This window comes from Lepisosteus platostomus, chromosome 25, assembly GCF_059453375.1.
Source record: "Lepisosteus platostomus isolate fLepPlt1 chromosome 25, fLepPlt1.hap1, whole genome shotgun sequence".
Classification (NCBI taxonomy): domain Eukaryota; kingdom Metazoa; phylum Chordata; class Actinopteri; order Semionotiformes; family Lepisosteidae; genus Lepisosteus; species Lepisosteus platostomus.
This window is the reverse complement of record NC_142635.1, coordinates 2,130,693-2,143,843: the sequence shown is the minus strand read 5'-3', so window position 1 is coordinate 2,143,843 and position 13,151 is coordinate 2,130,693. Positions and strand designations below refer to the sequence as shown.

Genomic DNA, 13,151 nt, shown 5'->3' with positions numbered 1-13,151 from the left:
GAAGGTTTTGGTGCCGAGGAGAGATCTTGGGTTCCAGAGAAGGATATTTTGGACCCTACACTAATCAGTGACTTTCACAGGGACTATCCTAATCGGCCGTCTCGGGCGTCGGGAGCCGCCCGTGAAGGGGGGGGTACTGTCACGACCACCAGCCAGCGGAGATCAACACGTAAGCGAGCCAATCAGCACCAGCAGCGGATTACTACTAACAAGCGCCACCGCACGAGTTAACACACCTGCAATTGCTCTACCGTGCGGCACGCCGGGTTATTTATACCATTCGCACCTGATTCCCGTTGCTCGGTATTGGGTTTTCTTCTTGTTGCTCAGCCTAGCGTTCTCACCCCTCTTTTGCCTTCCTGGAATTCTGCCTGCACTTTTTGCCTTCGGACTTCGGATCTCGTCTCGCCCTTTGGATTGTTTGCTATTATTGCCTGTTTTGGATTTGACCCTGAAGCTCTCCTTTCGACTACGATTCTGTCTCACGTTTTGGATTGTTCGCCACCAGTGCCTTTACCGGATTTCGACTTACCTTCGCCTTCGGACTACGGCTCAGCTCCTGGATTTGCTCGGTACGTTTACTTACCTCCCTGCGACTCCTGCATCTGCATCGGATCCTTTTCACCTCTACAGAGCATCGTTACAGGGGCTGAAACCCAGGGAGGTTGTGATGAGGGTTTACAGCTCACTGGTGAACCCCCTGTAGGACACTGTGCTCAGCTCTGGTCAGCACACTGGTGAACCCCCTGTAGGACACTGTGCTCAGCTCTGGTCAGCACACTGGTGAAACCCCTGTAGGACACTGTGCTCAGCTCTGGTCAGCACACTGGTGAACCCCCTGTAGGACACTGTGCTCAGCTCTGGTCAGCTCACTGGTGAACCCCCTGTAGGACACTGTGCTCAGCTCTGGTCAGCACACTGGTGAACCCCCTGTAGGACACTGTGCTCAGCTCTGGTCAGCACACTGCTGGAAGGACACAACAGCCTCAGCAGGAGCTCAAGGAAGAGGAGAGAGATGATTCCTGCTCTCAGGTGTTGCTCTGTGCAGACAGGACTCTCCAGAGCCCTGAGACCTGCTGGTAATTCAAGATCATGAACACAGATTGAACACGTGAACAATTTAAATTAAAGCATTATATTGAATATAGAATTGTAACTCTCTGTAAACATTATTTTAATTATACTGAATTATATGACATTATTTCTAAATGAGGACATTCCCAACACACTAGGCTCTGTAATTACATACATACTGTAGAAAGATCAGTTATAATCCTGTTCGTACATATATTCTCACTCTCATTAATAATACTATATGTTTCTCAACCTTTTCTGTGTGTTTATAGTGTGTTTGTACCTCTATAATCATGAGTCTTGTTCACTGCTATTTTCTGTTTTAGCTTGTGAAGACAAAACCACAACCTTCCCCACAGAGAAGCTCTGAATGACCAGAGGAATGTCACCATTGCAACAGGGCTCAAATACAGAATGACCTCAACACTTCACACTGCTACAGCCCTTCAGGAAACACAACTGTGGTGTTAAAAATACTTTGAGAAATTAAACACTTCACTGGCTTTGTGCAATTAGGACTTTCAGGTCATGTGACTTGTAGTCTCTCCCTGTCTCAGGCAGTAAGAGAGCAGCTTGAGCCCAGCAGCTCACAGCCTGGAGCCACAGTCCTAAACAGCAGATATCCAGAGGCTGATCAGAGCCCAGAATATCTGGTATTGCTTCACACACACATATAAAAGAGAAGGGTGACTGTGTGTAGCCACTCTTGCTGCTCAGACATCAAAGCCATTTGATCACTGTAAGATTAGACACAGATTCACACAGGTCCATATGAAATGACAGGAGCGACTATCAGACTTACAGACTGTCCCCAGGGCAATGACTGTGACCAGTAAGACACACACTGTGACTCCCAGGCTGATGGACACACAGCTCCTACTCCTGGACTGTCCTGGCCAGGGAGAGAGGGAGACAGGTGAATTCTCCCCACAGACTGGACACAGCAGGACTCTGAGTGGCCGGGGAAGTGGAGCTCAAGCAGACACCCTGACTGGAGCTGCAGGGTGTCACTGGGACTGACTGTGGAGGAGGGGTGTGAGCAGCTGAAGGCTCAGAGTGAGACACTTCAGGAGGGGGGCTGACAGAGGCGTCTCCTCACACCAGAGCTGTGAAGAGGTCATGTGACTGACCACTGAGGAGTGAAAATACACCGTGGTCAGAGCGAAGACCTACTGGTGCAGACTGACTGACTGAGAGAGATCACAAAGAGAGTCAGATAGAAACAGCCAAGGAGACCAGGAAACACAAAGAATAAAATGTCAGGCATGAACAGATCAGATATAAAGGTGAAATAGTGCAGCAGAGCAGACACACACTGTGTCAGTATGCAGGTGTGTTGACCTTTCACTGCGTCAGTTAGCTGATCAGGTCTTTCATTCTGTCTTGTTGTGTATCAGTGAGTCGCTGTCAGAGTCACAGACAGACGACAGTAAGTCAGAGTTTATCAGTGTGTTACAGAACCAGTGTATCAGAGTATAACTGTGTGAGTGTATCAGTGTATCAGAGTGCTACTGTGTTTGTGTTAGTGTCTCAGTATGTCAGTATGTCAGTGTCTCTCAGTGTCTCAGTATTCCAGTGTATCAGCTCTGTACTCACTGGTCTGCTCCCCCCTGGAGTGTTCTCTCTCTGGTGTGTTCACAGTGTGTTCAGAGTCACAATCTGATGGACAGAAGTTTTCTTCAAACGAGAGAAAGAAACAGGCAGTGAAATAGTCAAGGAAGCCATTAAAAATAAAAAACATGGATGAACAAATGATACAAAATAAACCAGTAAACCAGTTACACACTGTCACTATCAGCTTCTCTTGTTGTCACTTAGTCGATCAGTGAACCACTGTCACAGTAACAGAATATCAGTGTGTTACTGTACCAGTGTATCAGTATATCAGTGTTTTACTTTACCGTGTTAATGTTTAGCTGTATCAGAATGTCAGTGTATCAGTATATTATTATATCAGTGTGTTGTTGTAGGAGTGTATCAGTGTGTCGATATTTCAGTGTGTTAGTTTACTGTGTTACTGTATAGGTGTATCAGAGTATCAGTATCTCAGTGCATCAGCTCTGTACTCACTGGTCTGCTCTCCTCCTGGCTCTCTCTCTGCTCTCCTGATCACAGTCTCGTACACGTCCTGTGATGGTTTCTGTAGCCCAGTGTAAACGCTGTCTGTGTCCATTGAACTGTCTCTATTAGTCCAACCAGACAGATGTTCTCCTTGAGTCTCTGTCAGGTCAGAGTGACAGTAAAGCACTGGACAGCAAACAGGAACTCAGAAACCCCTCCTCCTCCTCTCCTTCTTGCTCATTCTCTCTCTCTCTAACCCTCTGAGAGACGCTGGCACAGCCTGAGACAGAGGAACATCTCCAGACACACTAGACTGAGAGGGAGAGGGACAGAGAGACACCATCACACTCACAGAGGCACAGAGTGAGAGAGGCAGAGAGACAGCAGGAGAAAGACAGTGTCTGGTCACTCTCCCAGCGCAGCATCAGTGTACTGTACTGCCCAGCAGCACAACCTGTCTCTCTGGACTCTGTCCAGCCCAGTAGAAGGGGGTGAGGTCCAGAGCCCACTCTGTCCAGCCCTGGGAATATTAATTAATAGTAATTCCTTACACTTATACAGCACTTTCTTGACACTCCACTCAGAGCGCTTTACAGGTAATGGGCATCCTCTCAACCACCTCCAGTGTGCAGCCCCACCTGGATGATGCACCAGTCCTCTCTCCACACACCAGCTCTCAGTGAGGAGGAGAGCAGAGGGATGGAGCCAGTTCAGAGAGGGGGGTTATTAGGAGGCCACGATGGGTAAGGGCCAGGGGGAAATTTGGTCAGGACACTGGGGTAGCACCCCTACTCCTCTCGAGAAACACCCTGGGATTTTTAATGACCACTGAGAGTCAGGACCTCGGTTTTGTCACGATATTAGTCCCCCCTCCTTAAGGGTGCTCCAGCCCTTTCACTTAAGACTTCATTCTCTGCACCTGTTTCCCATTCCCAGCCCACCTTAAAAGCCAGGCGCTGATGCTCATCCGGGCTCTGCATCTGATTTCCATATCGTGCGAGTCCGGGACCTGGAAGCGCCTGGTCCCGTTAAGGTTTTAATCTCTGTTCCCGTTCCTGTTCCCTCTCCGCCGGTTCTGACCCGGCCTTCGTGTTTTTAATTCCTTCTTCTGATGGATCTCCTGGTTTTGGACTTTCTCGTGTATTTTGGATTTTCCCTAAGGACTACTCTCGGATTGTTCGCCTCGGCCACGCCTCCCCCGTGCACCAGCGCACCGTGGACACGCCCCCCTGTCTTCTGCCCCGTATTCCTGCATGACGTTTCCCCAGTGTTTCCCCACTCCGTCCGCATAGGGTCCGGAAAGAACTGTTCGTTCCAGATTTTATGTCTCATCTGAAGGACGGCACCTTTTTACAGTCTAGTGTCCCCGTCACTATACTGGGGCATCAGGACCCACATAGACAGCAGAGTGAGCGCCCCCTACTGGCCCCACTCACACCTCTTCCAGCAGCAGCCTTAGCTTTCCCAGGAGTCTCCCATCCAGGCACTGACCAGGCTCACACAGCTGAGCTCCAGTGGGCTGTGAGTGGGCTGGCAATGAGTGTGTCTCCCTGCTCACAGACAAAGTGATGCTTTTTCCTGCAGCCCAGCTCATGTCTGCATTACATTGCCAGAACTTCTCTGTAAATGTTTAGACTTTATCTTTCGAAAGCTGTGTTGACTCAAACCTAGAATCTGATTTCCATGCAGGTGAGCCTCTTCTTTAGTCCTTATAAATGGGGAGCCTGTTCAAGATGTTAGATCTCGATCATCATGATCAGCCTCTTGCTCTCGTCACTAGACAGGCTGTTCTCTGCTTTACACACAAGTACAGTCAGTGATCTCACCTGCTGATGAGTTAACTGAACGTCTCAGGGGATGATGGAGAATTATTAATCTAGGGTTAAAACACTGCATGTAAATGATCACAGTGAAATAAAGGTATAACAATCCTGTCAGGTCCAGACTGTCAGAGGAGTCCTGTCCCATCACCAGTGACTCTGACACAGAGCACAGACTGGAGGTAAATGCTCTTTCACACTGCAACAGCCATTTAATAGACTCCCATCTTTTTTAATGGAGATAACATGGGCTTAAAGGAGACAACAAGCAGAAATGCACCATATAGACCTGCAGGGACTCCAGAGTACAGTAGTACTGCTGGTCCTGCTCACTTACTGATCAAGTGGTTTCTATGAAGTGTCAAAACCCCAGATCTGTTTCCTGTGAATGGCAGGCAGGTGCTTACAAACAGGATATAATACTTAAGTGATCAAATCAGAGCGTTAATTTTAGCACACAAAAATGGACAGTTGAGTGAAGCTGCCTGCCAGTGTATGAGAGAGCAGCAGCATGACCCCCCTGTGTGGAGCAGGGCAGACAGCCCAGTGGCTGGCATGAAGCAGGAGTCCTTCTGTATCTGTTTATTCAAGATGGAAACCCACACTACACCGCAGGAGGAATCTTCACCCCACACTGGTCCACCCAAGGAGACAGCTACCTCCCTCTCCTGCCCCAGGGAGTGTGGAAATGCCCCTGCCAGTATATTTAGTGCTTCTCACTCAGTGCAGGAGACCCAGGAGTCAGTGTCTGTCGCTGCTGCTGCTGTTCCTCTGTTTGCTCAGCACTCCCCCCGGCCCCTGGGTCACTCAGGCCTGGAGCATGTGACCCTGAGCTTTCCCATCATGCTCGGAGCTGGATGTTGCCTGCCTGGAGCTCATGTGTCCAGGCCTGTGCCGCTGGTGGGCATGAGCTGTGTGTCGCCTGCGTGTGTCTGGGCCCACAGTGCTGCCCAGTGCCCTCAGGACAGCTGGCACTGTGGGCCCAGACACACGCAGGCGACACACAGCTCATGCAGAGCTGCTGAGGGCACAAGCAGACAGGATCCATCACACTGATATTCCCAGCGTGTGCAGATCCAGACTCCTGTGGCCTGGGAAGAAATATCTCTATCATACCTGTGTAATACTTTAATGTGTGACGAGTAATAATCCTGAAGTTACTGTAAAAGTCTCTGGAATGTGAGACACACGAGTACAGCACAGCAGGGTGGACTGAACTACGGATATTAAGTGCTTTGTGTATCCCACATTTCCACACTTGGTAACTCAAAAGAAGTATTAAAAAAACCTTTTAAGCAATGTTCTCCCGTGGAGTTGGGCTCCGGCTCTGAGCTCAGTCGCAAAGAAAACCCGTTCGGAACGAAGCTGGAGAGAACGGGAGCCTATTAGCGCCTCAGAGAACACACATTTTTGCTTTTATTAAAACGCAATAGTTGATTTGTGAACAATGTTGCCTACTATATTATTATTTTGCATTTTATATGCAATAATATTGTCCCATGCAAAGTAGCACTGATTCTAACAGCAGAAGACTACCGTCACACTCCTCTCTGTGCAGGAGAACGACTCTTCAGGATCACTTGTACTGTTTTCAGTACTGTAGGCCGGAAGTAGAACACGCTGTGATTGAGCACTCCTGGGTTCAAGCCGTGTCGCGTTTGACACGCCTTTACACAAAGTGCAGAAACGGGTACTGTACAGAGGTTTTTGACTAATCTTTAAACGGAAAATATCTATGATGACTTGACAGCAAGACTTACAGCTCTCTTTGCACAAAGAGGAGACGGTAGAGTCAATGCTAGTTTGTCTGGATCATATTACTGAATATATAATGCAAGATATTAATATAGTTGGCAATATTGTTCACAAATTAATTATCGCGTTTTAACGCAGGTGTCTTATGGAAACGCAGTTTCTCGTTTAATTTCAATACCATCTCCTATAACCTCAATAAGTTTTTAGTTTAAACGCTAAACTGTTTTTTTCCTTGGCTCTCACAGGCTACTACAGCAGCTGACCCTGTGCTCAGCACTTCCGCTGGTCTAATTATCACGAACTGCTGCTCGGAGTCAGAACATTTCAATTAATCTCATCAGCAAGTTGATATATAGGCACCGTTAATACAGGACGATAAATTGTGTCTGTCTCATATTTGTATAGAACTGAATGTCCAGGGCAATGTAGTGCAAATTAATTAACGTAAAAACTGAATTAATACTAAACATTTACAAGACGAGGTTATTAAACTACGTATGCATACTTCAACTCTCACCTCCATAGAGTCCTGTACACACCCACTGTCCCGGCATTTCAGCTGTGTGATTGGACCAGAGTCGCGTCACTCACGTCATTTAATACAACCCCGGCGCTGATTGGACAACAGCGTCGCCGCTCCCGGCCAGCGCAAGAGAGCCGGTGCTGATTGGGCGAGTGTCGCGGACAGGCTTCAGGTTCCGCGTTATCCGCGCTGATTGGTTCCGCGATCACTGGGCGAGAGCCACGGAAAGTCGTCGGGTTCCGCGATGTCCGCGAAGTCCGCGCTGATTGGGCGAGACTGCTGAAGCCCCTGCACTGATTGGTTAACAGCTTCGCCGTGTACGCCTATGTTGTGACGTCATATTACCGTGACGATGCTGCTAGTGCCCTGGTGCCTGTTGTGCGGTCTTGAGGATGGTGTGTTGCTGCGGCACTAAAAAATACAAATAAAAACTGTCGCTGCAGAATTGGATGCAGTGGGTTGGTCTGTACGTGTCAAGCACTTCGCGAACCTGGACGGGTGTATTGAAATACAAAGAGAAGGTAGTTTTATATGTCAGTCGTCATTGCACGACTTATTCAGGGCTGAAGGAGGGCACATTGTTGATGAATTCGGCTGTATTGCTTTCAATCTCCGTCTTTTTATTTCTGGAGCAGTTCAGTCAGTTGCTCCTATCGAGGTTTTTCGGCCTTTTATTTTACACATTGTAGCCGATTCCAAAGATCTGCTCAGACGCAGCTGAAACTCCAGGACTGTTGGATTGTGTTGTTTGTTCCAAATAGCTGGGAAAGTAAACCTCGTCTTTAAAATGGAAGTTTGGCCTCTTCTTCTCTGCTCAACTGTGATCTAGAGCCCTGATTTCCACTGAGCCTCCAGTTGAAATACTGTCTGTCCAGCTGTCAGTCCAGGTTAATCAGAGATTCGTCGCTGGCAGGTCGTGTCTTGCTGTCAAGAGCAGAGGGAGTTTCTCATTCTGTGTGGCTCAATCACACTGGAGTTTCCTAAACACGTTAGTGATGAGTCTGACTGATTACTTTATAACGTCATATTAAAGAATAAACCCAATTTTCTCATAAACACGAGATCACACGTGTAGCACTTCCATCTCTTTAAAATCAGCACAGCCTCAAGTTCTGGATTAGAAAAGCCACAAATGACAACTACTTGCACATAAGTCTGGCACCTTTCTGCATAGGTTCAAAATCGGGATTAATAACACAAATCTGGATTCTTTATTCTCCCAGGAGACGTGTTTTCAACTCCACAGGGGCTGGACTGTCTTTCCCTTTTAAGCGAATTGCTTTACGTCATGCGTGGTCCTACAGACATGTTGGACAGTTTCCACTGGGGTCAGCAGGACTTGTGAAGTGCCCCCTCTGCTGGCTCAGAAAGAAGATTGTTTCACACTTTGCCTCCTGTTCTGTGATGTTTGAGACAAAAGTACAAAAGTTGTGATTGCTTCTACTGTTAACGCCTTGTAGAAAGCTGCTGCAGCTGTGAAAGTGAGTCAGCTTTATTCTGTCTTAACATACCGGTGAAGGCTGATGGACAGATCCCAGCAATTACTCGAATACCCTCCACAGCGCGGTGAAGCAGGAATGCTGTAGAGCTGGAGATGTGCAGTACGTATGAGCAGGGAGCTGCGTCAGCATGCGCAGGCTGCAGAGGAACAGGTGAAGGTTTATTTCCTGCTCAAAGGACAAGGAAAGAGACACTATGTTTCAGCTGTGGAGCATGATCCATCATCAGTAATTAAGCAGCTGGTTGAGTCAGATTATTGCAGTGGAGTGCACTAGAAGGGCTGCAAGCTGATTAGCTCAGATAAAAACCTGTTTTTAACCTCAGATGAGATTTATTTTTTTGTTTAACTGTCCCTGTTAGGGGATTTTTGGTCTCTCGTGTCCGTGTTTGAAAACGCGCTGTTTAGCAGGAGAGACGAGCAGCTCCGGGATCCGCCGCCCCTATTGGCCGAGTCTGAATGAGAAGGCAGGTGCGGTCAGTCTGCAATTAGACTTCAATCCGCGGCTGTTCAGCGGTTCCGACGCCCGAGTCGCTTCTCTGCCTTTAAATAACGAGTTTGCAAACAAAGAAAGTTTCTCAAATTTACCGTTTAGCTGGAGCAGGATCCTGGGCAATGGCTGTGGGTTTTTCTCGGTCTGAGTGGAAAATGTTATAAAATGGGGCTTGAAAGGTAATGCATTTCGAAACTTACTTTTGTCCGAGCTGCCGGACGGGCTGTAGCTCACACCTGAAGAAGGCTCCACGGCCGAAACGTGTTTTCTTTCTTTTTTTTCAGCAGGGAATAAACTTATTACTTGTTCCTTTGCAGCCTACGCATGCTGACGCAGCTCCCCACCTGGACCTGTGGCTTCGACTCTGCGGACAGAATCGTGGTATTAAAATCATGCTTCAGCTTCTTGAAACTGCTACTTTTGTATTTTGTATCTTTACCTGCGCAATGCGCTTTTTCTCGTTTGTTAAAAGGTTAAAGCGAGAGAGTTAAAACATTTAAAATGTATTTATCGTAGAAGTTGCTGCTTTTGTCAAAACCTGCAAGAAACGTAATGCATGTTTTTTCCTCCCGGCAGAGCAGCGGGGTACCAGCCGCCTCTCTCCCAGCCAGCGAGCCGCCGGAGTCCCCCCACCTCCCCTGACCCCAGCCTGCACGGGCCTGGAGCACAGACCCGCCCCTATTTATAACGTGAACCCCTGATGAGCGCGAAAAGGACAACAGAGGTAGCAAAATAAGAGACACCGGGGACCGAGATGGAAATGTGTGGATACCTGCTTAATAACACTGCTGTATAGTGTCATTGTTTAAGCCTCATATCCTTTATATCCCCCTGCATCCCCGAGACTGGCCAGATCAGCGCTACTCAACACCTGCACCGTTAACAGCAAGGCTCTTCTTTTATGTGACATTATCAAAGAAAAACTGGACCTTCTGTGTTGAACCGAAACAAGGCACAAACAAAACGATGGACTCCTGTTCAACCAACTAGTTCCTCCTGGATATGGTTTGTTTGACCTTCTGGTCTTTCAGGCAGAGGCGGGGGCATCACTATTTACAACCTTTTTTACAATCTAGGTCCTATAACTGTACCTCCTTCCTCTTCTTTTGAGTGTCTTGTTGTAAGTGTTTCTATCCCCCAATCTACTATTATTGCCACAGATCACAACTTTGCAACACATTCTTAGATTTCTTTAGTTCTAAGATTGACAACATCCGGCATCACATTCTCTCCACTGCGGATATCATTTCCATACCTCCTCCCTCCTCATCCAGCTTCTCTCTTCTTGACTCAGCATCCCTAAACAAACTAGTTACGCGCATGAAACCCACCACATCTATTTTAGATCCCATTCCCACCTTTATTCCAGTCCTGTTTCTCTTCTCTCTGTCCCATTGTCCTCAATATTATACATGAATCCTTGAGCACCGGCATCGTACCAACGGTCCTTAAAACTGCAGCCATTACCCCCGTGCCAAAGAAGCCCAACATGGCTCTCGACAATCTTAACAACTTCCGCCCCATCTCCAACTGACCCTTTCTCTCTAAAATTATAGAACGTGCTGTCACACTTCAGTTACATAACCACCTCATGACAAACAACCTTTTCGAACCCCTCCAATCTGGCTTCCGTCAACTTCACAGCACAGAAACCGCCCTGGTCAAAGTCACCAACGATCTCTTAATAGCTTCTGATTCTGGTTCTCTTTCCATACTCATCCTTCTTGATCTCAGTGCTGCCTTTGACACTGTTGATCATAACTTCTTACTTTCTCGTCTCGAGACTGTTTGGAGTCTCTGATACTGCTCTCAAATGGTTTAAGTCTTACCTCACTGATCGCTGTCATTTTGTCTCTCAATGGGTACAGGTCTGAAATTGGTCTTGTCAAGTCTGGTGTCCCCCAGGGCTCAATACTGGGCCCCTTGCTCTTCAGCATTTACATGTTCCCACTTGGTCAGCTTTTAAGATCACATGGCCTCAGCTTTAATTTTTACGCTGACGATACTCAAATATACATCCATACCAAACCTGACCCTGATGTGGCTGTCTCTGTTCTATCTAATTGCATCTCTGACAAACATTTGGATGACTCAACTTCCTTCATCTTAACTGTGCTAAGACTGAAGTCATGCTTATTGGCACCCCCCATCAACTTCGTAAAGCCAGTCCTGTAACCCTGTCTGTAGATGGCTCTGTACTTGAGCTTCAATCAAAATTGAAAAACCTTGGGGTTATATTCAATTCTGGCTTAACATTCGACCCACATGTACAGCATACTGTCAAAACATCTTTTTTTCACCTTTAAAATATCGCAAGACTACGCCCTATGCTATAATTAACTGTGGCTGAGAAGCTGATCAACATATTTGTATTCTCTCGAATTGACTACTGCAATGCTCTACTCGCTGGGGTATCTAAATCTACTCTGAACAAACTGCAGTATGTCCAAAATTCAGCAGCCAGAATCCTGACCAGGTCTAGTGCAAGTGTTCACATTACTCCTATCCTGGAGTCCTTGCACTGGCTTCCGGTCAAATTCCGCGTAGACTTTAAAATCCTCATGCTCACCTATATGGCGTTACATGGCTTGGCACCTCAATACCTGTCTGAACTTTTATCGCCCTACTCACCACCTTGCAACCGCTGCTCTTCAAATTCTGCCCTCCTTACCCCCAAGCCCGTCTACATTGTATGGGCGACAGGGCCTTCTCCTGCTATGCCCCCAAGCTCTGGAACTCTTTGCCCAAGGATATTAGAGAGTCACCTTCTCTAAACTCCTTCAAATCCAGACTCAAAACCTTCAGAAAAGCCTTTACTGAACTGGTTCCATTCTTCACCCCTCTGCTCTTCTTAATACCATCTTCCACAGTCTCCTCTATTGTTATTGTTGTAATTGTCTTACTTTGTGAATTATTATTTATTGTTGTAGTCTTCTTATTTATTATTGTCATCCTGTAAAGTGCTTTGAGAAGCCACCTTTAAAGGCGCTATATAGAATAAAGTTTATTTGCTGTAATAAACTGCTGTGAGTGTTAATTGGTTAATTGATTATTCTGGGGTCTGGGGTGTGGGAGGGTGGGGTACAGGGGTGTAGAGAGCCGTGAATCGGGTCCCCCTGTGAGCAGCCACACCAAGCGGCTCGCAGCGCTACAGCCTCCGGGCACCGGGCTGTCGTGGTCGGGGAGTCGGGAGCCGCTGGTCTGGGCCTAGACTGCAGCCTCATCCCCGGCCTCGATTAGAGCCCCGCCGCCCGAGGACACTCGCAGCCCGGTAGGTGAAGGATGACGCTCCGCGCTGCTGAGGGAACGCGTCCCGTCACCGTGGTGACTGAGCCAGGGGGTGTGGCTGTGCTGAAGGGCGGGGTTAAGTGTTAAGTGTCCAATCAGAGTGTGGAAGAGGTGGGTGTAAGAACAGCCAATCAGAGAAGCACAAGTTCAGCCCGAGAGATAAATATCAGCCGAGCCAGGCGGGTCTCACCGCCCGCAGACCAGCGCGCTACACGACGAGCCAAAGGGCCGCGTACAAATGTCAGCGCCGCCAAATATAAAAGCTTTTAAACTGCGATTCACCCCCCGGCCGAGAGCAGGACCCCCTTCTGTAATAAAGACAGAGCAGAAGCACAGCTGGACTGCAGGAGCCACTGCACAACTGCAGCTCAGATGAAGTGAATTGATGATGTTTGTGAAGATGGAGGATAGTTGGAGCTGCGCTGAATCCTGCAGTGATCTGGAGCTGCTGTGATCCTGCACAGTGTTCAGAGGGGCTGTCAGTCCTGCCTGGTGCACAGGACTCTGCTTCACTGTGAAAGGTGTTGCAGTGAGACAGTGTGACTCCATCTGTGTGTATTGAGCAGCTCAGAGTTTGACAGTATGATGGAATTAGACTTGAATTATAAATGTGGACAATCAGGCTTCACCTTTCCACTG

General features: G+C 47.8%; 1 protein-coding gene across 10 annotated transcripts in view; it reads right to left on the bottom strand.

Annotated features, from left to right (window-relative positions):
• LOC148640511 (uncharacterized) overlaps positions 1-7,768 on the bottom strand; it is a 46,965-nt gene extending 39,197 nt beyond the window's left edge. For 2 of the 10 annotated variants that reach the window (XM_088619801.1, XM_088619808.1), the window contains exons 1-4: positions 7,228-7,756; positions 3,145-3,294; positions 2,671-2,751; positions 1,877-1,966 (exon numbers count right to left, since the gene is read on the bottom strand). In XM_088619801.1, coding sequence (XP_088475927.1) covers positions 1,877-1,966; positions 2,671-2,751; positions 3,145-3,294; positions 7,228-7,264 — 358 coding nt within the window. In that variant the 5' untranslated portion in view covers positions 7,265-7,756. Of the gene's footprint in view, positions 1-1,876; positions 1,967-2,670; positions 2,752-3,144; positions 3,449-4,076; positions 5,537-5,558; positions 5,900-7,227 lie in introns of those variants that run through there. The other 8 variants (XR_015930357.1, XM_088619802.1, XM_088619800.1 and 5 more) reach the window with 8 other exon arrangements.
• Between the last annotated feature and the right edge of the window lie 5,383 nt (positions 7,769-13,151).